Source organism: Thalassophryne amazonica, chromosome 11 (assembly GCF_902500255.1).
Source record: "Thalassophryne amazonica chromosome 11, fThaAma1.1, whole genome shotgun sequence".
Classification (NCBI taxonomy): Eukaryota; Metazoa; Chordata; class Actinopteri; order Batrachoidiformes; family Batrachoididae; genus Thalassophryne; species Thalassophryne amazonica.
The window spans coordinates 29,543,735-29,569,959 of record NC_047113.1 but is presented as its reverse complement, the minus strand read 5'-3'; the positions used below and the strand labels follow the sequence as shown (position 1 = coordinate 29,569,959).

The 26,225-nt window shown below is 40.1% G+C and overlaps 1 protein-coding gene across 1 annotated transcript in view; it reads right to left on the bottom strand.

The window, feature by feature from the left end:
- Window positions 1-26,225, bottom strand: part of LOC117519651 (short transient receptor potential channel 7-like) — a gene marked incomplete at its 5' end in the record, with an annotated part of 118,842 nt that overhangs the window by 21,666 nt on the left and 70,951 nt on the right. The window contains 2 exons of the mRNA XM_034180924.1: window positions 6,338-6,559; window positions 19,175-19,370. Of these exons, the coding sequence (XP_034036815.1) occupies window positions 6,338-6,559; window positions 19,175-19,370 (418 nt within the window). The remainder of the gene's footprint in view (window positions 1-6,337; window positions 6,560-19,174; window positions 19,371-26,225) is intronic.

Sequence of the window (26,225 nt, the reverse complement as noted above, 5' to 3'; positions counted from 1 at the left end):
AACGCCAACACAGAAACTCGTAGTGGATAAATATGAGTCAAAGGAAGAACTGCATGAGCTCTTGCATGCAATATCCAAACATGCATGCATGTAATACACATATTCATGTCATGTCAGGTCTGGGAGCTTGCTCCGATGCTGTGTGGTGCGATATCCACCACACTATGGAACTGCCTTGGGTCCTGGATGGCAGCCACCCAGACAGAAAACTGGTGTATCCCCACATTTCAAAAGTACCCTATTTGGTGCCTCCAGGTGAAATGTGAGCTTTATATATTATAATATATGTTGTGCATCCTTGGCATGAAATTTTTATTCATCCAGGGACAAGAGGTGGTCTTCAAGCCTACAGATAATCTACTTTTGGTGGCTTTGTGGTGGGATTAGGCCACCAGCTGCCTTGGTAGTAACCCTTCAGCTACCACTATGAGAGGGTAGCACACATCATGAAGGGGAGGAGAGAAAACTGTTTGGACCCTCATCTGTGGAAGAAGAAACCACAGGAAAGTACCAAGAATCATGTCTTTGAGGGGTGGTGACTGATGTGGGGCCGAGGGACTGTCCACTGCACTATCCAGTTCTGTAGTGTTGCCAACTTGGCGACTTTTTTGCTAAATCTGGCGACTTTCCAAACACTCTTAGTGACTTATTTTCTCAAAAGGAACAAGCAACAAATCTAGCTACTGTTCCTGCCGTCATTGGAGCCTTTTCTGGTTGTTGGCGACTCAAAAATAAAAGCACATATTGATCTACAATCTCTGTTCTAACCTCACGGCAGCACCCGCTGCCCTAAATGTAGTCACAGGCAGTCAATAGACAGTGTGCTCCGCCTGCGGCAGCTCTAAGGTCATGGGAGAGGAGTGGATGGAGATCTACACTCCTCCACATTCAAAGTGCAAATGAATCACGCATGCGTGATGCCACCGCGGCTGATCATGCCCTGATTCAGAACAGGATTTAAAACAAAAAATGAATTTCTCACCTAAATCAGTGCTGCTGCAATGATGTGATAATTGATTCGCAAACCTCACTCAGACTTGGTCAGCCTACTTACCCTGTTTTCTGCGCACCCTGGCTTTGACAAGTTTTTTTTATTTTGAGAGGTGATGGCCAATTTTAATGACAAAATACAACCCCAATTCCAATAATTTGGGACATTGTGTAAAATGTAAATAAAAACCAAATACAATGATTTGCAAATTGTCTTCATCCTATATTCAACTGAATACACCACAAAGACAAACTGATAAACTTTATTGTTTTGTGCAAATATTTGCTCATTTTGAAATGGATGCCTGCAACACATTTCAAAAAAGCTGGGACAGTGGTATGTTTATCACTGTGTTACATCACCTTTCCTTCTAACAACACTCAATAAGCGTTTGGGAACTGAGGACACTAATTGTTGAAGCTTTGTAGGTGGAATTCTTTCCCATTCTTGCTTGATGTACGACTTCAGTTGTTCAACAGTCCGGGGTCTCCGTTGTCGTACTGTGTGCTTCATAATGCACCACACATTTTTAATGGGTGACAGGTCTGGACTGTAGGCAGGCCAGTCTAGTACCCGCACTCTTTTACTGCGAATCCATGCTTTTGTAACATTTGCAGAATGTGGCTTGGCATTGTCTTGCTGAAATCAGCAGGGACGTCCTTGAAAAAGATGTTGCTTGGATGGCAGCATGTGTTGCTCCAAAAACAGGATGTACCTTTCAGCATTGATGGTGCCATCACAGATGTGTAGGCTGCCCATGCCGTGGGCACTAACACACCCCCATACCATCACAGATGGTGGCTTTTGAACTTTGCGCTGGTAACAATCTGGATAGTCTTTTCCCTCTTTTGTCCAGAGGACATGACGTCCATGATTTCCAAAACCAAATTGAAATGTGGACTCATCAGACCACAGCACACTTTTCCACTTTGTGTCTGTCCATTTCAAATGAGTTCGGGCCCAGAGAAGGCGGCGGCGTTTCTGGATGTTGTTGAAGTATAGCTTTCACTTTGCATAGTAGAGTTTTAACTTGCACTTGTAGATGTAGTGACAAACTGTGTTAACTGACAATGGTTTTCTGAAGTGTTCCTGAACCCACGAAGTAAGATCCTTTACACAATGATGTTGGTTTTTAATGCAGTGCCACCTGAGGGATCGAAGGTCATAGGCATTCAGTGCTGGTTTTTGTCCTTGCCGCTTAAGGTTCTCCAGATTCTCTGAATTTTCTGATTATATTATGGACTGTAGATGATGGAATCCCTAAATTCCTTGCAATTGAACATTGAGAAACATTGTTCTAAAACTGTTGGACTACTTTTTCCACGCAGTTGTTCACAAAGTGGTGATCCTCACCCCACCTTTGCTCGTGAATGCCTGAACCTTTTGGGGATGCTCCTTTTATACCCAACCATGACATTCACAATTAGTGTCCTCAGTTCCCAAACGCTTATTGAGTGTTGTTAGAAGGAAAAAAAAAAGATGTAACACAGTGGTAAACCACTGATCCAGCTTTTTTGAAAGGTGTTGCAGGCATCCATTTCAAAATGAACAAACCAAGAATCAAGTTTATTTGTTGTTCTAAATATTATAAAGGTGTTTTTGCTCACTTTTTTTTTGTCTCTCCCACGACGTTATTCTTTTTTCCTACAGCATCTGTTACGACATCATATTCTGCAAATATTATAAAATTAGACAATGTTGTTATTTAGCAACTTCTGGCTACTTTTAGGACAGCCAATAGCTACTTTTCTTACTGAGGAGTTGGCAACACTGCAGGTCTGTACCTGAAATAGCTCATGCAGGTGGGAATGTAGAAGATCCTTTCCCCGTGCTAGGATGACAGTCTTCCACTGCTGCATGTATTAAAAAAGTAAACTTTTGATTGTTACATCAAATATGTAATCTTGTATTCATTGTTTAGAAATTAAACCACTGTAACTTTCTGGAATAAGAGTGCTAATTAAAGTTAGCTTTTCCATCAACCACTGGCAAAGGTATCTTTATTTTCTCAGGTATTAATATGAGAAACGCAGACTGAAAGACAAAAAGTCACTGGTTTATTAAGGGCAATGCTGCCTTCTTTAAATCTCACTTGGCATTCTCTTCACTGTGCCTCAGTCGAGTGTGAGTTTATGCATTGATCACTTGCTGCAGCGGCTTGGCTCTGCAGTTAAACTGTCAGAGCCATTCTGACATTCAAGAGCTCACAGAGGCAGCAGGGTGTAACCTACCTTGTCTCCATCTTGTCGAAAACTGTCCCAGGTTTTTGAACAGATGCCAGCCGATCCAATAGTCTAATAGCTTAGCTGAGGCTTTGAGATTAGCCACTTGATCAGAGAAATCACAGGAAAAGTGGAAATGGTTGTGGGTTGATTCTGTGTTATGTGGCTTGTATTTCCTTTGCATTTTAGGGATTTGGTTTAGATGGACAACACCCTTAAGAAACAGAAAAGCAAACCCAGATTTCAATGGGAATACTGTGGAACACATTGTGAGTGTGTTTGTCCTTGTGATTCCTGACTTACTGTTTGCTTTGGGACTTGGATGCTAAACAGTGACTTAGATTGACAACTGGACGGCTTTAGTACAACCCCTGGCAAAAATTATGGAATCACCGGCCTCGGAGGATGTTCATTCAGTTGTTTAATTTTGTAGAAAAAAAAGCAGATCACAGACATGACACAAAACTAAAGTCATTTCAAATGGCAACATTCTGGCTTTAAGAAACACTATAAGAAATCAAGAAAAAAATTGTGGCAGTCAGTAACGGTTACTTTTTTAGACCAAGCAGAGGGAAAAAAATATGGAATCATGAAAAACAAAAGAACGCTCCAACACATCACTAGTATTTTATTGCATCACCTCTGGCTTTTATAACAGCTTGCAGTCTCTAAGGCATGGACTTAATGAGTGACAAACAGTACTCTTCATCAATCTGGCTCCAACTTTCTCTGATTGCTGTTGCCAGATCAGCTTTGCAGGTTGGAGCCTTGTCATGGACCATTTTCTTCAACTTCCACCAAAGATTTTCAATTGGATTAAGATCCGGACTATTTGCAGGCCATGACATTGACCCTATGTGTCTTTTTGCAAGGAATGTTTTCACAGTTTTCGCTCTATGGCAAGATGCATTATCATCTTGAAAAATGATTTCATCATCCCCAAACATCCTTTCAATTGATGGGATAAGAAAAGTGTCCAAAATATCAACGTAAACTTGTGCATTTATTCGTTCCTCATTTGTTTTGTTGTGCATTTTCGATTTTTGAGACATATTGCTTTAAGTTTTCTGTCTTGAGGCTTTGATGTCTTCCTTGGTCTACCAGTATGTTTGCCTTTAACAACCTTCCCATGTTGCTTGTATTTGGTCCAGAGTTTAGACACAGCTGACTGTGAACAACCAACATCTTTTGCAACATTGCCTGATGATTTACCCTCTTTTAAGAGTTTAATAATCCTCTCCTTTGTTTCAATTGACATCTCTCGTGTTGGAGCCATGATTCATGTCAGTCCACTTGGTGCAACAGCTCTCCAAGGTGTGATCACTCCTTTTTAGATGCAGACTAACGAGCAGATCTGATTTGATGCAGGTGTTAGTTTTACAGGGTGATTCCATAATTTATTCCTCAGAATTGAGTGATTCCATATTTTTTTCCCTCTGCTTGGTCTAAAAAAGTAACCGTTACTGACTGCCACAATTATTTTTCCTGATTTCTTATAGTGTTTCTTAAAGCCAGAAAGTTGCCATTTGAAATGACTTTAGTTTTGTGTCATGTCTGTGATCTGCTTTTTTTCTACAAAATTAAATAACTGAATGAACATCCTCCAAGGCCAGTGATTCCATAATTATTGCCAGGGGTTGTACTAGGTGGCTTTGAAGAATCCTTTGGTGCAGCTGGAATGACTGAGTCAGACTTAAGGAGACTCATGTCAGGCTTATCAGTTGCATTGTGAGAGAATGTCAGCAATGCCATTTTGTCCATGTGGTGTGTTTCTCTTGGCATGACCCAGCATGATGGTGCCTTAGTGTTGAGGACCCCAGCAGCTGGAGAAGGCCAAGGGGATGCCCACATTTCACCTGGGTATGGCAGAAAGATGGTTACTTTCTAGAGGTGGGGATCGACGGGTTTTCTCCCTGAGCGGTTGCCATCCAAGGTGGTTCTATGGTGTGGCGGATGCAGTGATGTGTAGTATTGGTACATACTTCCAGACCTGACTTTATTTTTAACCATACACTGAAATATTTCCTTGTGAAAAGTATGACTGATTCGAACCTCTATCTTGTGGTCCCCACAACATGTGGGAATACAGACATCACACAAAAACAAGAATGTGGATTGAGAGTTCACAGCTAGCAATTAGCAAGTAATGAGAAAATTGTACTGCAAATAACCACAGTAAAGTCTATCAGGTGATTTTCTTTATGTATTAACTCTGCAAATATGAATTTTAAGCTTAATTTCAAGTGTCTGCATATGGATTCTCACAACAGCACTTAACGTTAAAAACATATATCAATTATTCTGCTGATAGGACCTCAGTGTGTGTGTTTATATATATATATATATATATATAAAGGAACACTTGAAGGCAAAATGTTTGGAAAAACCTCACAGGAAAACATGATAGAGGCTGATCTTTAGGTGCCACAATTCTCCTTCACTGTCTTTGAATGGACTGTGTTCTTTCATCTTCCCCTTATCATCAGCTTCCTGCACAAGGTCATTTTCTTGTCAAATGACCTCATACAGGAAGCAAAATTTGTGGAAAAGGAGAAACCAAAGGAGAACAGTTCATCATTCATGCAAAGAAACAAAACATTTTTTTCATCATACCAAAGCAAGCCGAAAGATGTGCTAAGTAAAAATAAATGCTTTTTTCTTTCCATAGCATCAACTACTGGGGAGATATCAGAATGGAACAGTGTGGAAATAAATGAAAAAAAAGATGAAATCAAAAGTCTTAAAATGGCAAATGTCAGTTAATTTCCTGGTACTGTTTTGGTGAAGCTATTGAAATGCTTGATGGGGCAACAGCCCCATTAGGTACTATCCTTGAGCCGCCTGTGCATAAAGAATGCAATTAAGATAATCTGAAGAAAGCAAACCAAGCAGAATGGTTTCTATAGTTACGCTGCTAATTACAGACTCACAACAATCTCTAAAAGGTGAATTAAAGTGTGCTGATATGATCAAAGCCTTTGGTGCACTGGCTCCTGCAGATTGTTTTTTTTTCCATGTTTACTTGTGATACTGAAACTGCAAATTCCTTTCCTTGTAGTAACAAAAATACCTCTTCAGTTGCATCTGCAATTTAATATGCATTGAAACAGTTGCTGTTACTGACCTTAATCTGTGAGTTGAGCATGCCCATCTCTAACTCATTGTTATGGGGATGTCCACTGGCCTTGCAGAGGCACATCAGGCAAGACTTGATGCGAAGGATCAGGTAGTAGAAGGACTTTGGGCTGGGTACCAGGTTGAAGGGAGCAGGCAAAGTACGACCCTCATCAAAGTAGGAGAGCCATAATTTGGCTCTTGCAAATTTCCACTCCACATCAGAATCCTCCTGCAGAGACAAATACATCAGAGATGCCTCTTAAAAAAGCACACTCTGAGATTGCTAATATTACATGTTCTTATTCTCATTCTTGGATGAACTCCTTCTTGGATAATTAGCCCTGGCGAAAATTATTGGCAACCCTGCTTTTCAAGTCAATAATTAAGAATATTTTCAGAAATAAATGTTACTGAGCCATTTTTGCATTATCAGACAATTTAATAAAATGTATAAAGTGGTTTCATATACACTGAAAAAAGTGAAATTTGGACTAACTTGTAATTTGGTACACCTTAATTTAATTGTTTCTCTCAATGTATATTCATAACTAAAGGATCTGACCATATTATAAATATACTAATAAATATAGATCTAAGAAATTACAGTAATTTTTTAAGTTTATCAAAGTATCCCTTTTTCAGTGTAGTGAAAGATAAAATTGCAGAAATAATATAGTGCATGCATATTTAAAAGAATTTAAATTAGTTCCACAAATAAAATTCCAAACAAATAAAACTCACTTGCACTTAATTGTAAGTGTTCACATGGACTGAATTAACCAATGAATAATAGTTTTATTGGACAAAATGAGATAATTCTTTTGAGTTTGTTCTTCACAATGATAAAGACAAATAAGCATCAGAAATGGAATTATCCAAAAAGCATACTTTCTAAATGTCACAGGCTTAAGACTGTGAAATGACTGACATTCAGGAATATTGGTGTGGATCTCAGAAAAAAAAAAAAAAACTTGCAAAATCCTACAGCCTATTGAAATGTAGACTTGAAGTTTCAGCCTGTACACTGCACACTGAACCAAGTACTGCTCCATAGGTGAAGGCAAAGGAGGGCACAGCAAATGATAGAAAAACACAAAAAGGTAAAGGATACTTTTTTACAAAGGATAATTTCACCAATAAAACACGTATTTCTGGGATAACATTCAGAGGAAACCAACATAGTGCACCAATTTGTTTACAGAAGACAAAACCCATCACCACTGACCCTCTTCAGGTCCGTGGAGTATCCTTGCCTCAAGTGGAGGAGTTTAAGTATCTCGGGGTCTTGTTCACGAGTGAGGGACAGATGGAGCGTGAGATTGATAGACGGATCGGTGCAGCATCTGCAGTGATGCGGTCTCTGTATCGGACCGTCGTGGTGAAGAGAGAGCTGAGTAGGGGGGCAAAGCTCTCGATTTACCGATCGATCTACGTTCCGATCCTCACCTATGGTCATGAGATTTGGCTCATGACCGAAAGAACGAGATCGCGAGTACAAGCGGCCGAGATGAGTTTCCTCCGCAGGGTGGCTGGGCGCTCCCTTAGAGATAGGGTGAGGAGCTCGGTCACTCGGGAGGAGCTCGGAGTTGAGCCGCTGCTCGTCCATGTCAAAAGGAGTCAGTTGAGGTGGCTCGGGCATCTTTTCTGGATGCTCCCTGGACGCCTCGCCGGAGAGGTGTTCCGGGCACGACCCATTGGGATGAGGCCCCGGGGAAGACCCAGGACACGCTGGAGGGACTACATCTCTCGGCTGGCTTGGGAACGCCTTGGGGTTCCCCCGGAGGAGCTGGGGGAGGTGTGTGTGGATCGAGAGGTCTGGGCGGCTTTGCTTGAGCTGCTGCCCCCGCAACCCGACTCCGGATAAAGCGGAAGAAAATGGATGGATGGATGGAAAACCCATCAGATGAAGAACAGACTCCCTACAATAAAACATGATACAGGTTGTTTCATGCTGTGTAAAAGCATTTCACAGCAAAATGTGCTTCCCAGTGAGAGAACACTAGGTCCGAGGCAGGTCTTTGGTCTTTCAGCAGGACAATGACCCAAAAGTCACATTTAAGAGCTCATAAGAATAATTGGAACAGAAATCGTAGTCTCTTTTAGACTGGTCAGTGAGTTCTGACCTAAATCACACTGGAAGCCTTTGAAGAGACTTGAAATCTGCCATTGCAAAAAAGACTGGTGCAAATGCTTGATGGCTATTCCAGGTGACAAACATGAACATCTGACACCGCTCACGTGGCACTTAGAAAATGTGTGGCCATTCGCGCTATTAGCACGCAAACAGTCAGCAGACGATCACATTCGAGGTGGCAAATTTCACCTTTGAGGTGAAATTTGTCTAAGTGCCCCCACAACTGTGGAGTTGCCGAGTACACCTGTGACATGCCAGAGTGTCGGCTCCCCCACAATACGTGTGCATGTTTCGCTTGCTCCTTGCTGATTTCAGGCATTTCTCCTCAGCTTTTACAGGACAGTGATAGTAGAGCAGTAGTAAAGTTTCTGGCTGGCAATCAAAGCTTTTGTAAATTGCAGGTTCGAATCCTGTGGGTGACATGTATTTTTTATTTTTTTTTCACAGCAGCTGCGCAACGTGGTTACACATGCTCCAGCTGCTTAATTTTAATTTATTTTCATTTATACAACACCAAATCACAACAAAGTTGCCTCAGGGTGCTTCACACAATTAAGGTCTAACCTTATCAACCTAACCTTAACCCCTCGCACTGTGTTCCCGCTGCAACGATTTCATGCACGCTCGTGCATGACACAGTCGTGTGCATGAAACCACTGCAGCGAGTTCATTCATGCCTGCCTGTCGGCTTGATGTTTTCCTGGTTCACTCATATGAGCTGTACCGCCGTGATTCAAGCTGATTTGTTCTTATTTATACTATGTGTGAAGGGGCCCTTAGTAAAGGTTGCCAGTCATTATGTCATCATATTTTTTGTTTGTATTATCTTAATATAATGCCAGATTTGTACCATCATTTTTGTTCTTTTTGGTCAGTAACCTTGATTATTCAGTTACTGTGGTCTGAATAAATACAATTGATTTCTGAGGATATTCACACTTACATTGCTCAGAAAAATTAAAGAAATACTTTGAAAACACATTAGATCTCAGCTGGAGAAAAACCCACACTGGATATCGTTCCTGATATGGACTGGGTAATGTGTGAGGAATCAAAGAATGCCACCTTGGTTGAAGGAAATGAAAACTGTCAACCTACACAGGGCTAAATTCAAAGACACCCCAAAAATCAAACGTTAAAAAAAGGTACAGCAGACTTATCTGTTTTGCCAAAATTTCACTGCAGCAATTCAAAATAGTACTCAGTTGTTTGTATGGCCTCCACATGCCTATATGCATGCCTGACAATGTCGGGCATGTTCTTAATGAAACGATGAATGGTCTCCTGGGGAGTCTGCTCTCAGATCAGGGCATCATTTAGCTCCTGGAAAGTCTGAGGTGCAACCCTGTGGCATCTGATAGACTGAAACATAATGTCCCAGATGTGTTCTATTGTATTTAGGTCAGGTGAGCGTGGGGGCCAGTCAATGGTATCAATTCCTTCATTGTCCAGGAACTGCCTACATACTCTCACCACATGACGCTTGACATTGCTGTGCGCCATGAAGAACTCAGGACCAACGGCACCAATGTAGGGTCTGACAAATTGCCCAAGGATTTCATCCCAATATGTAATAGCAGTCATGGTGCCATTGTCTAGCCCGTAGAGGTCTGTATGTACTTCCAGTGATATGCCTCCCCAGACCATCAGTGACCCTCACCAAACTGGTCATACTGAATGATGTTGTAAGCAGCATAATGTTCTGCACAGCATCTCCAGACCCTTTCATGTCTGTCACATGTGCTCAGGTTGAACCTGCTCTCATCTGTGAAAGGCACAGGGCACCAGTGGTGGACCTGCCGAGTCTGGTGTTCTATGGCAAATGCCAGTCGAGTTCCACAGTGTTGGGCAGTGGGCACATGGCCCACTACAGGATGTCAGGCCCTCAGGCCACCATCATGAAGTCTGTTCTGATTGTTTGGTCAGAAACCTTCACAACAGTGGCCTGCTGGAGGTCATTTTGTAGGGCTCTGGCAGTGCTCATCCTGTTCCTCCTTGCACAAAGGAGCAGATACCAGTCCTGATGATGGGTTAAGGACATTCTACAGCCCTATCCAGCTCTCCTAGAGTAACTGCCTGTCTCCTGGAGTCTCCTCCATGCTCTTGGGACTGTCTCAAGACACAGCAAGACTTCAGGCAATGGCACATGCCATCCTGAAGGAGATGGACTACCTGTGAAACCTCTGCAGGATCCAAAAACTAGTGAAAAATCAGTCAGAAAAGATGTCAGTGGTCTCCATGTGTAAAACCATTCCTGTTTTGGGTGTCATCTCATTGTTGCCCCTCTATTGAACCTATTGTTGATTTCATTAACACCAACGCAGCTAAAAGTGATTAACAAGACCCTCTGGTACTTAAATTATCAGATCAGTATCCCAGAAGTTGAACTGACTTGATGCTATAATCTGATTAAAAAGTGTTCCTTTAATTTTTTTTTTTGACCAGTATATGTACATCGGGGTGGGCAACTTGTTCCAGAAAGGGCCAAGAGGGTGCAGGTTTTATTTGCAGCCAGTGACTCCACTAGATGATTTCACTGATTAACTGATTCCATCTGATCAAAGTGATATTAATCAGTGAAATCACCTGGTGAAGTTAGTGGCTGCAAAGAAAACCTGCACCCTCTTGGCCCTTTCTGGAACAAGTTTCCCACCCATGATGAACATGATAATGAGATGTGTCAATAATTTTTAGCAGGACACGAAATCATACAGATCATTATGTAGGCTATAACAACAGGAGCAGCAGCTGACATAAAAGTATTTCTACTCACAACAAAAGTTCTGGTGTACTTCAGTTTTCTTGTTTCCAAGACAGCTGCTGTACCTTCCATTCATGTTTTCTGTTTGCCATCACTAACTCACCATCCAAACATCTACAGTGCTGCGCATCTGTCCGTCCAGCTTTTGTCTCACTGGGATGTAACAACACTGATAAAAGCCAAACTTATTTTTTATTAATAGTTATTTGTTGCCAAACCAGGGTCAGAATCTCTCAATTTTTCCAAATGAATACTGTTTTTTGGCAGGGATGTGTTCTGGCTCTCACACTAGTTAATGCTTGCATGGACTGGGTGTTGGTTAGAGTTGTTTGGAATTATACAATGGCTGAGTGGACCCTTGTCATTTGATTGGTGCTTTTTATATCACGTGACATGGATAATTTGTCCCATTTGTGTTGCATTGCATTTAGCGTGAAAATATGGTTCCATTTACTGTGCAAATTTGGTTCCATGCATTTTGTAGCATTGCACACTGTGAACCCCACCCACACACACACTAGTGGGGGTGGCATTTCGTTAAAGGACATGTTGCACCAAAATCATAACAATTTAGATTTAGGCTGTTAGTGGCCAAGCGATGATCCACCAGGATTACACTTTGTGCACTTCCGTGACCGGTTTCAAAGTATGCGACATTCACAACTACGGATACGCCTGAAAACAAAGTACTCATGAGTACACGGGTGTTTCTGACAAGTGACGTCGCTACTAGAAGTGTCCCAGCATGTGCTTCAATGGAATGTATTGTAGATGATAACGTTAAGAACGGAAGCACAGATTAATTCCAAAGTTTACATAAGTGTAATGTTGTGTTATGATGACTCATTTTTAAGGGAAAACTGTTCATTTTGATGTAGTCACGGTAAAAGCTGCAGTTCTGTGAAGGGTTCTGTGCACCTGCACAGCCATGAGTCATAAACGCAGCCTGTCAATAACCATCTCTGCTCCAGCTTCAGCTTTGTGCACAATTAATTATGAGTGTGTTATCAATAAAATCTAAAAAAAAAAATACATCTGCTGTTGGGGGGAAAAACCGTCTTGGAGACATTCTTTTTGACAGCAAGGTGAGAAAAAATACTTGCCACAAAACACAAAAGGGGTATAATCTTGAACATGCCAGACACACTGTGTTATATTGTTCTTCACATGAACAAAGAAGTGCCCACATGCACCGGTTCCAGCTCCAGCTATACCTCTCTCATGATCATGGCAAGTCAAATGACGTCCATTAATTCCTGGAAATAATGTATTTTGACTTTTACCGATGTAACAAATCCATCTCCATGTCCACGCAGTCTGTTAAAACAGTGTCAGATGTCCCCACATCCATGTCCACAGCTTCAGTAAACCAGTATCCACACAAACAGCATGTCACCACACTTTAGGCTCCAAAATCCGACACACTGAAAAAGTTAAGAGTTTCGCGTTGAAGTGGGTCGTCTCCTCTCTGTAAATCCGAGCCATCACTTTCGAACAGCAGCTCAGAAGCTTCGTTTTTGGACAAAGCAGGTTCGTTTCCCTCTGTCTGTCAGTCATTGGAATGTTTCTGTTTTGCTAATAAGGACGTCACACACTGAAAAATGCTGAGGATTGCCGAATAAGAAATTTTCCGGAAATGCACCTGCTGACGCTCAAAGTGAAAAGAATAAAATACATCAGAGCTCACTAATTGTGTGGAGACACTTATAATCATGAGTACTTTTATGTTGTATTACTACCTGGGATGTTAAAAAACGTGAGACATGTCCTTTAAACATGGCAGAGTTTGTTTTGCTGACGGATGACGATTCGAATGAGCTAATTGATGGTGCATCTGGAGGCATGAAGCGCTGTTAGGATGAAAAGCTGGACAAATTTCTGACACGATTTTTTGCTGGACTGAGGAAGTACACAAAGTCTTTTTTTTTAATTATCATTGACTAACTGTTTTTCGAAGTTGACTGAGAACAATTTTGGACTCCTATTTAAAGTTTGTGTTAGACTGTTGATGTCAATGCACTACACCAAAATGTTAGTCCCTTTTCTGTTGTTTGTAAATTAATATAATATCAAATGACTGGGATGTGTTTTAGCCATTATACAAAACAAATAATGAGTGTTTTTACATTCTTTCAATGGAACGAATATTTAATTCAGTGAAAGCTGGAATGTACCATTCAACCTGGCTTTGCCTCGTTGAATGGAACATTCAATCTTTCACCTCATGAAATATTCATACCATTGAACTTATAAACAATCATGCTTTGTATACCAGTGGATTAGGTGCCTGTGTTGGCAAGGAAAGTTTTGCTGACCTTGAGCTCACTGATAATATACTGAACACTTTAAAGCAATATCAGGCTTTGTAACATGAAATGGCTGGACACAAGTGCTAAGCTCAGATACAGAGTGGAGTTGTTCAAAAAGGTTTACTGGTGTAACAAGAAGGGTTCAGTACACAAAAAAGCAGTCCAGAATAAGCAACAGTAACAAGTGCATCAGGTAGAGGTGTGGTCCAAAAAACAAGTAGGCAGTAATAAATACACAGAATGTCAAGCAGGACAAGAAAAACACTAGGAACAAGGCTGGAAGTGAAAGCATGAAGCACACAGATCGGCCAGGGAACAGGTGAAAAAGGTGAGGTTTAAATACAGGAAAGTGATAAGCAGAAAATGAGGAACAGGTGTGAGGAAAAGATCGGGGGGTGTGGGAGTGGAAAGACAGCGGGACACGCCCACCACTGAACACCAAGTGACAGACAAGAGAAACAGATACAGAAAACCCCAAGCAGAAAAAGACAGACAAGAAAATCACCACACAGAACATGATCAGAACCAAACACACTAATGCATAACACAAAAACAACCCCAAAACCTGACAGTCAATATGCTTTTAGATTTAGTTTAACCTCATAGAATTCATTGCAAATTCAAATCTTTTGTTAAGAAACATCAATGTTACGCATCCAGTTTTCATTTTCTCAAACTAGAGGTGTACTTCTGGATTAACAAAAATGATTGGGGTCACAAACTCACACTGATTTGGCTATTGTGACATTCTCTGGTTTGTGTATCAGTAACAGTAGCAGGACAGAAGCGATGTAATAAGTGCTTTAGATAAATATGGCCGTACATATTGAGGTGTAGTTGCATATGGTCAAGGGAAATGTGGCTATTAGTTCATGGTTATTTGTGCTGTTGGTGTCATATCCCCTTTGCAACCTCATAATAGTCAACGCATTGACATGGAGTGTTTGCGAAACCTGCTGCTGTGACGTTTCCACTAATGAGAATCACAACTACCCTTTCCTGTTCATTTGGATGTAATTTTTGTCAAGATGATGTAAACCCAGATTTCTGAAAGATTGTCAAATAAACAAAATAAATAGAGAGTTTTCCAAGTGTGTACCATCCCCAGAATTAAATCAAACCAACTTTTTTAGGTTCCTCAGATGATCCCAAAGCAAAATCAGGACGTTCTCAAAACAAAAACAAACTACAAGCCAGATATTCCAGATGGCGTTCAAAATAGCTGCCAAAATATGATGCACTGTTACTATTAATTCCACTGTTTGTTGGTTTGACGCATTTCAAGGGAATTTAATTTGGAAATGGGTTATTTGATTAACATTTTGGATGCAATTTAAATTTAAAACTTGTGAATGAAATTATCAAGGCACAAATGTGTTTACTGTTTATTGTAAAACTTTCTTGTTGTGTAATATTTTTGAAAATGAAGCACTATATATACACCCCCATATATATATATATATATATATATATATATATACACCGTGACTATCCAGGGTTGGGACCAGGAAGCAGAGTTGTAGTCTTACACACCTCTCTGCAGCTTCTCTCCCCCTGCCATCCCCTCATTACCCCATCCCCGTAGAGACGGTGCCTGCTCCCAGACTACCAATAACCAGCAAAAATCTATTTATGCATAAAAATTCAAAAAGAAAAAATAATATAGCACCTTCAACTGCACCACAGACTAAAACAGTTAAATGTGGTCTATTAAACATTAGGTCTCTCTCTTCTAAGTCCCTGTTGGTAAATGATATAATAATTGATCAACATATTGATTTATTCTGCCTTACAGAAACCTGGTTACAGCAGGATGAATATGTTAGTTTAAATGAGTCAACACCCCCGAGTCACACTAACTGTCAGAATGCTCGTAGCACGGACCAGGGCGGAGGATTAGCAGCAATCTTCCATTCCAGCTTATTAATTAATCAAAAACCCAGACAGAGCTTTAATTCATTTGAAAGCTTGACTCTTAGTCTTGTCCATCCAAATTGGAAGTCCCAAAAACCAGTTTTATTTGTTATTATCTATCGTCCACCTGGTCGTTACTGTGAGTTTCTCTGTGAATTTTCAGACCTTTTGTCTGACTTAGTGCTTAGCTCAGATAAGATAATTATAGTGGGCGATTTTAACATCCACACAGATGCTGAGAATGACAGCCTCAACACTGCATTTAATCTATTATTAGACTCTATTGGCTTTGCTCAAAAAGTAAATGAGTTCACTCACCACTTTAATCATATCTTAGATCTTGTTCTGACTTATGGTATGGAAATAGAAGACTTAACAGTATTCCCTGAAAACTCCCTTCTGTCTGATCATTTCTTAATAACATTTACATTTACTCTGATGGACTACCCAGCAGTGGGGAATAAGTTTCATTACACTAGAAGTCTTTCAGAAAGCGCTGTAACTAGGTTTAAGGATATGATTCCTTCTTTATGTTCTCAAATGCCATATACCAACACAGTGCAGAGTAGCTACCTAAACTCTGTAAGTGAGATAGAGTATCTCGTCAATAGTTTTACATCCTCATTGAAGACAACTTTGGATGCTGTAGCTCCTCTGAAAAAGAGAGCTTTAAATCAGAAGTGCCTGACTCCGTGGTATAACTCACAAACTCGTAGCTTAAAGCAGATAACCCGTAAGTTGGAGAGGAAATGGCGTCTCACTAATTTAGAAGATCTTCACTTAGCCTGGAAAAAGAGTCTGTTGCTCTATAAAAAAGCCCTCCGTAAAGCTAGGACATCTTTCTACTCATCACTAATTGAAGAAAATAAGAACAACCCCAGGTTTCTTTTCAGCACTGTAGCCAGGCTGACAAAGAGTCAGAGCTCTATTGAGCTGAGTATTCCATTAACTTTAACTAGTAATGACTTCATGACTTTCTTTGCTAACAAAATTTTAACTATTAGAGAAAAAATTACTCATAACCATCCCAAAGACGTATCGTTATCTTTGGCTGCTTTCAGTGATGCCGGTATTTGGTTAGACTCTTTCTCTCCGATTGTTCTGTCTGAGTTATTTTCATTAGTTACTTCATCCAAACCATCAACATGTTTATTAGACCCCATTCCTACCAGGCTGCTCAAGGAAGCCCTACCATTATTTAATGCTTTGATCTTAAATATGATCAATCTATCTTTGTTAGTTGGCTATGTACCACAGGCTTTTAAGGTGGCAGTAATTAAACCATTACTTAAAAAGCCATCACTTGACCCAGCTATCTTAGCTAATTATAGGCCAATCTCCAACCTTCCTTTTCTCTCAAAAATTCTTGAAAGGGTAGTTGTAAAACAGCTAACTGATCATCTGCAGAGGAATGGTCTATTTGAAGAGTTTCAGTCAGGTTTTAGAATTCATCATAGTACAGAAACAGCATTAGTGAAGGTTACAAATGATCTTCTTATGGCCTCGGACAGTGGACTCATCTCTGTGCTTGTTCTGTTAGACCTCAGTGCTGCTTTTGATACTGTTGACCATAAAATTTTATTACAGAGATTAGAGCATGCCATAGGTATTAAAGGCACTGCGCTGCGGTGGTTTGAATCATATTTGTCTAATAGATTACAATTTGTTCATGTAAATGGGGAATCTTCTTCACAGACTAAAGTTAACTATGGAGTTCCTCAAGGTTCTGTGCTAGGACCAGTTTTATTCACTTTATACATGCTTCCAGGCAGTATACAGGCAGTATTATTAGACGGTATTGCTTAAATTTTCATTGTTACGCAGATGATACCCAGCTTTATCTATCCATGAAGCCAGAGGACACACACCAATTAGCTAAACTGCAGGATTGTCTTACAGACATAAAGACATGGATGACCTCTAATTTCCTGCTTTTAAACTCAGATAAAACTGAAGTTATTGTACTTGGCCCCACAAATCTTAGAAACATGGTGTCTATCCAGATCCTTACTCTGGATGGCATTACCCTGACCTCTAGTAATACTGTGAGAAATCTTGGAGTCATTTTTGATCAGGATATGTCATTCAAAGCGCATATTAAACAAATATGTAGGACTGCTTTTTTGCATTTACGCAATATCTCTAAAATCAGAAAGGTCTTGTCTCAGAGTGATGCTGAAAAACTAATTCATGCATTTATTTCCTCTAGGCTGGACTATTGTAATTCATTATTATCAGGTTGTCCTAAAAGTTCCCTAAAAAGCCTTCAGTTAATTCAAAATGCTGCAGCTAGAGTACTGACAGGGACTAGAAGGAGAGAGCATATCTCACCCATATGGCCTCTCTTCATTGGCTTCCTGTTAATTCTAGAATAGAATTTAAAATTCTTCTTCTTACTTATAAGGTTTTGAATAATCAGGTCCCATCTTATCTTAGGGACCTCGTAGTACCATATCACCCCAATAGAGCACTTCGCTCTCAGACTGCAGGCTTACTTGTAGTTCCTAGGGTTTGTAAGAGTAGAATGGGAGGCAGAGCCTTCAGCTTTCAGGCTCCTCTCCTGTGGAACCAGCTCCAATTCAGATCAGGGAGACAGACACCCTCTCTACTTTTAAGATTAGGCTTAAAACTTCCTTTTTGCTAAAGCTTATAGTAGGGCTGGATCAGGTGACCCTGAACCATCCCTTAGTTATGCTGCTATAGACGTAGACTGCTGGGGGGTTCCCATGATGCACTGTTTCTTTCTCTCTTTTGCTCTGTATGCACCACTCTGCATTTAATCATTAGTGATCGATCTCTGCTCCCCTCCACAGCATGTCTTTTCCTGGTTCTCTCCCTCAGCCCCAACCAGTCCCAGCAGACGACTGCCCCTCCCTGAGCCTGGTTCTGCTGGAGGTTTCTTCCTGTTAAAAGGGAGTTTTTCCTTCCCACTTAGCCAAGTGCTTGCTCACAGGGGATCGTTTTGACCGTTGGGGTTTTACATAATTATTGTATGGCCTTGCCTTACAATATAAAGCGCCTTGGGGCAACTGTTTGTTGTGATTTGGCGCTATATAAAAAAAATTGATTGAATTGATTGATTGATATATATATATATATATAGGGGGCAGTCCTAGCTTACTAACAAAAAGGTCAGCAACAAAAAGATGAGTGAACCAACAGTATATATGTCAGGGCTGGGTGTGGCATGACACAGGTGGTTGTAGGACACACAATGCAGGACTCGCAGGCAGAGGAGTAAAGGTAAAAAGGCTTTATCAAGATAACAGGCAATGGTACGGTACACAGAGAGACAGTCAGCAGGGCGGCGGTACAGTACGATGAGAGGCACAATCATAGGTCAGCAAACAGGCAGAGGTCAGGTGCAGAGCGTGGTGGAGAACGGAGAACACCAGCAAAGGTTGAAAACATGGGGCAAACAGGACTGATACAGGATGCAAGGATGAGTACAAATACAACAACCTGGCAGGGAAGTGAGGGACTGTGAGGGCTTACATTAGCTGGCAGACAAATTAGGGGAATAAGGTGCACATGTGGAAGAATGTTCTGGAAGGGGTGTGGCCAGAGGACAAAGATGATACATGGTGCAAGACAGTGAGAAGTTTTAGTGAGGATCCACGCCCTCTGAATGGGGCATTGTTGCAGTTTTCCACTTTTTTTCTCCATATATTTTTCATCAGAGTGAATACAGCAAACTCAGTCTAAATTAACCATTGATCAATTTACCTCTATCTCTTGGTATGAGTTGTTAATCATGGCAATGAGCATGTTGAGGAGGACGACCACCATGGTGACATTGTAGACTCCGTAGAGCACGTAGCCGATGTTCTCTATGAACTTATGGTCATACTTCAGCACCACTGAGATCACTTCGGACAGGCCGAAAATTGACCAGAAAAGTGTCTTAAAACTTTCTTCCACCCTGCAACGACAAAAGAAAGTGATGTGGCAGCAACAAAATATTTTGATTGTGTGCACATATGTACAGTTGCTCTTACACTCACAAATAAAGATACACGTTTCAATGTAGTGGGAGTTATGAAGTGACACTGATGAAATAATCAGTGATTCATGTCTAATTATCATACATATAGCATCTCTCCTACACATACTGTACGTACACAAGGCAAAGTACTAAAAAAAAACACAGGGCCTGACTCAGATGCACTATATTAAAGATAATTTGCTTAATGGAACTCAGTTCATTAGTTGTCCTGTCTAGTCATCAGCAGACCTTTAGCTAACACAGCGAGTGAAATGTCACTGCAGTATAAAACAATAAAATTTGTTAGCGATAAGATATATAAGGTGCTCCTGAATGAGGAACATGCTGGTTGAATTAGCACATTCAAAACAACAATAACATTTAAAAACAAAAAGACAGAGAAATTTAATGTAAGTTTAATTTGAGTAGAACTGAGACTTCATATTTTTGAGATACTGCGCTTTTTTCTGTCTGGATTAAAATCATAGCCGGCGCCACGAGGGGGCATTTGGGGGCGACGCCCCCTCACGTCATCAACCTCACCCCCTCGGATGTTAGAGTTATCAAAAAAATAAAAAAGAAAGAAAAAGAAATACTGGAAAATATAGAAAAATATTAGTTATTCAATAATATCACATATTTAACAAATAAACCAAATTAATTAACTAAAGTAATTAATTTTAAAACAAACGGATATGGCTTGTGTCTGTGTTCAAGGGATTTGATAGGTTGAGGGTTGCGCTTGTCAGTGCGGCAGAGGGCGGTGCGTTTCCAACGCGTCGTGACATCAGACGCGTCGCTTCAGAAGCAGCAAGGGGGCAGAGATTGCTACGTCACACTGTGGCTGTTTCCACAATCTGAAAAAAGTTCAGCGATCGCCGTCTTGAACTTCGGTCACCTGAACCACAAAAAAACCTTGAAAAAACAGCAGTAGAACGATTCTCCCATCACCCCGCTGGGAGAAGCTTTTTTCAGCTACTTTTCGGAGTAACGCCGACCGAGGGAGAGGACTTACGACTTGGTGGGATATCGATCGAACCGCGACAGCGGGCCGACTCGCATGGAGAAGCCGGCCTTCAGGCATCATCACTGGGCAGAGCAATCCAGGCCGCCGGGTGATGGAGCAGACGCACTCAGTCCGAAATCTCCCACTTTTTGGATATATGCGAAGTCCCAGTTTGCCCAACGGACTTTAGTTCTGCAGCTTTACTGAGGTGAGAATAATGTAAAAATAAAATGTGACGTTTACTGAACTGTGAAGGTTTAATGATCGGCTAATGTTAGCTTAGCCTTTTAGCACAGTTGATCTGAGTGAACACTTTAATTTGTAAATGGTTCAGTCTTTTTTATTTTTACCAAATAAAGCTACAGCTTTTTTCAGACACCACAAAAGCTCAACTTTAAATAACTTATTTTTTCGGGCGTTTTTTTTTTTCCATCGTTTTTTTTTTTGCTGTTTTTTTCCCCTTTTTTATATATAAACTGTTAGTGTTTTCTTTATATTTAAAGAAATATTTTTATTTGTCCCAATCAGGAACATTTGCTGTGCAGACAACCAAACTTCCATTGATGAGCTGAACACTGCGAAGTCCAGTTGAAAGAAAACATCTCTGCTTTTCAGCAATACCACCAGAGTTCAAAGCTGCAGAAGAGACCTTTATCTGGTCCCGAGAATCCAGCAGAACATCATCTGCTTCTAAATAAAAGGCTCTTTGAACAGCAACTATTTTATTATTTTGAAAAAAGCTGTTTCATTTTATATTTTAACAATAAATGAACGGATCATTAAAAATGTCCACAAATCAAAGTCAAAAGACATTTGCACAAGTAGAAGCTCTCCATTTATTGTGCTCAAATTCATATTTTAGAAATGACTCTGTCCTGATAACATTAAAGGTAATTACATATTTTGACAAAATTACAAGTTTAAATGACTATAAAAAAAATTCATCATGACGTTTATGTCACAGAAATCCTACGTTACAATCACACTGCAGTCATTGTTAAATTATTTTCTTTTGCATTTATAATAAACATTTGTATTTATTTAGTGTTTGTTTTTCTGGTTGAAATGAGATATAAATATCTACCAGACTTAAAAAATATACAAGTTTACCTGAAGGCCCAGTCACACTGGGGAGAGGATTAATTGCGCATGAATTGAGTATACAAATTTCGGGCGTTCGTTGTCGTCCACAACAAAATTGGTCAAAAATGACAAATTTCTCAGTATGAATTACGGATATATTAATAATGTATAGCGAATATATGACGAACAATCACGGATGTACAGTAGTGTTCAGAATAATAGTAGTGCTATGTGACTAAAAAGATTAATCCAGGTTTTGAGTATATTTCTTATTGTTACATGGGAAACAAGGTACCAGTAGATTCAGTAGATCCTCAAAATCCACCAAGACCAAGCATTCATGATATGTACACTCTTAAGGCTATGAAATTGGGCTATTAGTAAAAAAAAAAAAAAAAAGTAGAAAAGGGGGTGTTCACAATAATAGCAGTGTGGCATTCAGTCAGTGAGTTCGTCAATTTTGTGGAACAAACAGGTGTGAATCAGGTGTCCCCTATTTAAGGATGAAGCCAGCACCTGTTGAACATGCTTTTCTCTTTGAAAGCCTGAGGAAAATGGGACGTTCAAGACATTGTTCAGTAGGGATGGGTACTGATAAGATTTTATCGATATCGATGCCATTATCGATTCTGCTTATCGATCCCATTCCTTATCGATTCCCTTATCGATACCTCTTGTGAATTTTGTACAAAAAGTAGGCTTTACAGGTTTTCTATGTATTTAATTGAATCTTAAAGTAAATAAATATGAAATTGGTCACTGTATCCTTGATCTCTGGACATAAATAAAAATCAACAAAAAGGGGTTTCACTTTGAAGTTATTAATTCCGACTGGACTCTATCATTCTGACTTGACTCGTCAGACAGCCTCGCAGCGTCTGGAGCTGTGTGAACAGAACGGAGGACGATTCTCGTTTCTTTCTCGCAACAAGACAGGAGTCCCAGTTAGTAACTTTAATCCGCACAAAAGTGACTCACGATTTCACATATTCAGCGATGAAAGTGGTGAAAAACAAAAAAAAGCTGAAACCCAAAACCACCACCTGCACAAAAATGTTTGAATTCTAGAAGCTCTGAAATGCAATCTGGGACTATTCCAGATGATAAACTGCAGTGAGAGCAGCATCCATTTTGTTGAGAAAAAAACAAAAACAAAATAACTTTCCTTATTCAAATTCATTCCAGTAGTATTCTGCTCTTACTAGGATGCAGCAGTTTTCTAGCTTGGCAGATAGTTCTGGAGGAAATCAATGAAGAAATAACACATTGAAAATATGGTTTGACCGAAACAAACTGTCATTAACCTTAAATAAAACAGGGATGAAATGGAGGTGTAAGAGTCACTGGGTGTTCACAGGAAACACTTATTTATTTCTGTATGTATGTATTTATTTATTTATGTATGTTCATTGTTAGTTGGTTTTATATTTTCTGTTGTGTTTCTATTTAGGTTCTTTTTGTCTCTTTCTCTAAAATTGTATATAATAACTAATCATTAGATTATTAAAATATAAACAAAAATAAATGTAAAAATATTAGAATTTGTAATACATTTGACTCTTTTACGACAACAAACGCTTATTAGACAGGAAACAAATGCACCCAAACGTGATGACAGCTGCAACTGCTTAAAGCTAACATTTAACGTTGAAAATGCCATAGACATGCTAACGCGTTAGCATCGCTCCCGTTTTTAAGGTCTAAAATACATCTGTCAACTGTTTCAGAAGACCATAACAGGTCAGTTTAACATAAAAAAGTAAATAATACTCACAGACATATGCTCTTTAGGGTTTTAGCGGGGGAAAATTAAGATAAAGCGAAAGGAAAGGAATGAATAAACAAAGCAATAGATCGAAGCACTGCTTCAATCTACAAACCACTGCTTCAATTGGTTCAAGGTTCAAAACAAAGCCACACTGCAGAAAAGTTGATTACAGACCCGCTGCAGGGTCTGTAATCAATGCAGAGAAATGATCATTTTCCTGACAAACACCCCCAAAAACAACGGCCACTCTAAAGGACCGATAACGGAATCATTAAGCAAAAGCTTATTGATGTCGGTGGATCGAATCATTTCTTAACGATACCCGAAAAGGAAACCGGTCTCGCTACCCATCCTATGTTCAGAAGAACAAGCGTAGTTTGATTAAAAAGTTGATTGGAGAAGGGAAAACTTATACACAGGTGCAAAAAATTATAGGCTGTTCATCTACAATGATCTCCAATGCTTTAAAATGGACAAAAAAAAAAAAAAACAGACATGTGGAAGAAAATGGAAAACAAACCATCAAAATGGATAGAAGAATAACAGAATGGCAAAGGCTCACCCATTGTTCAGCTCCAGGATGATCAAAGACAGCCTGGAGTTACCTGTAAGTGCTGTGACAGTTAGAAGACGCCTGTGTGAAGCTAATTTATTTGCAAGAATCCCCCACAAAGTCCCTCTGTTAAATAAAAGACATGTGCAGAAGAGGTTACAATTTGCCAAAGAACACATCAACTGGCCTAAAGAGAAATGGAGGAATATTTTGTGGACTGATGAGAGTAAATTGTTCTTTTTGGGTCCAAGGGCCACAGACAGTTTGTGAGATGACCCCCAAACTCTGAATTCAAGCCACAGTTCACAGTGAAGACAGTGAAGCATGGTGGTGCAAGCATCATGATATGGGCATGTTTCTCCTACTATGGTGTTGGGCCTATATATCGCATACCAGGTATCATGGATCAGTTTGAATATGTCAAAATACTTGAAGAGGTCATGTTACCTTATGCTGAAGAGAACATGCCCCTGAAATGGGTGTTTCAACAAGACAATGACCCCAAGCACACTAGTAAACTAGCAAAATCTTGGTTCCAAACCAACAAAATTAATGCCTCGCAGATGTGAAGAAATCATGAAAAACTGGTGGTTTATACAACTAAATACTAGTTAGTGATTCACAGGATTGCTAAAAAAGCAGTTTGAACATAATAGTTTTGAGTTTGTAGTGTCAACAGCAGATGCTAATATTATTGTGAACACTCCCTTTTCTATTTTTTTTAACTAATAGCCCAATTTCATAGCCTTAAGAGTGCGCATATCATGAATGCTTGGTCTTGTTGGATTTGTGAGAATCTACTGAATCTACTGGTACCTTGTTTCCCATGTAACAATAAGAAATATACTCAAAACTTGGATTAATCTTTTTAGTCACATAGCACTACTATTATTCTGAACACTACTGTATGACGCATGTATTGAGGAAACGGATCGGACGCATTGCGATTATCACGGAAGTATTACGGATGTATTGAGAATGCATTACGCACGTGTTGCAGAAACAGCAGTTGTATTGCGCATGCGTGGCATCTGCATTGCGGTCATAAAAGAAGTGCACTCTGGGCTTTGGGCATCACTATTCACACCAACACCACAGCCTCTGGAGCAATTGCTGGACTTGGACAAGTTGATTGATATGTTGTTGGATGGCAGCAACTGTCACACTACGTCTTTAGCGATCCATAACTACATCTGTACGTCTCCACAGCTGGACTGTCAATGACTGGCAAGTATGTCGATTTCTGCCACATTTTTATAGTACTTTGGGTTTACGTGAAGTGTTTGTTATGCATTCGCAAATTGTCCGCAAATCAGATGCAAAGCAGATGTCATACAAACACTTTATTTGTGGACAATCTGTATGCAATCACTACAACTTATTTTAGTTCACGATGTGGACATGATAGGCACGCTATATATCCATTTTACACACTGTCCCAGTCTGCTGCCAAGCCGCAATACTCCATCAGTTGCGGATATCAGCAGATAGCGGCGGATATACAACGCATATATTGAGTATGCATTGCGTATGTAAGGCAGATGTCATCCGCAACCAAAATTTTGTGCAGCTCAAAAATCCTGGCAACGGAAAAATGTGCCTCTGCGGAAAATTGCGGACGTGTGCAGATGTCGGCCAACTCATATAAGCATGTTTCAGGGATATTGCGGATGTTTATTGAATATAAACCAATTTTGTGCATAATTCATATGAAAATCTTCCTAAACGCCAGTGGGACCGGGCCTTTAAGCCTGAAAGATTATTTTCTACACTGACCCATTGTGTTTGTGTGCATGTCAAAGGTCTAAGAGAGAAATGAGCAAGTGGGGTTAAAACAGCACAAGACTGCAAGAGTCTTGAGCATTGAAATGCAGGTACATGTTTGTTGTGAAATATTCCATGAAAGGAAAGTCATGGGCTTGAGATGATGAGGCAGAATACAGCAGGGAGGAAGAAGCTGAGTTGTGTTGTTGGAAGTAGAGGGAGAGAAGATGCTGGCGATCTCCAAATTAACTTCTTTCAAAGTGAGGCAGTTCCATCTGCTTGCAGGCAGTCAACTGACGGCACAGGCAATAACAAAAACATAAAAACCCCTCTTCTGTGCATAAAAAAACCGAGCTGTAAACGCACACAGGCACGCTGTTCTTTCACTCTCTCACACATGAAAACGCACAATTCCTCAGAGTTATTCGGCTTCAACATTTTGGGAAAAAAGGGCAAGTTCGTATTTAACCTTCAAGAAAATATCTGTGTGTGTATATTTTCCGGCTTCCTCGCTTGGAAACAAAACATCCAAGAATCTGATTTGGCTCTATCGAACACATTCGCTTGAAAAATACAGAGCTCTCTAGACAGACATTTATCAACAAGTGTGAACATATT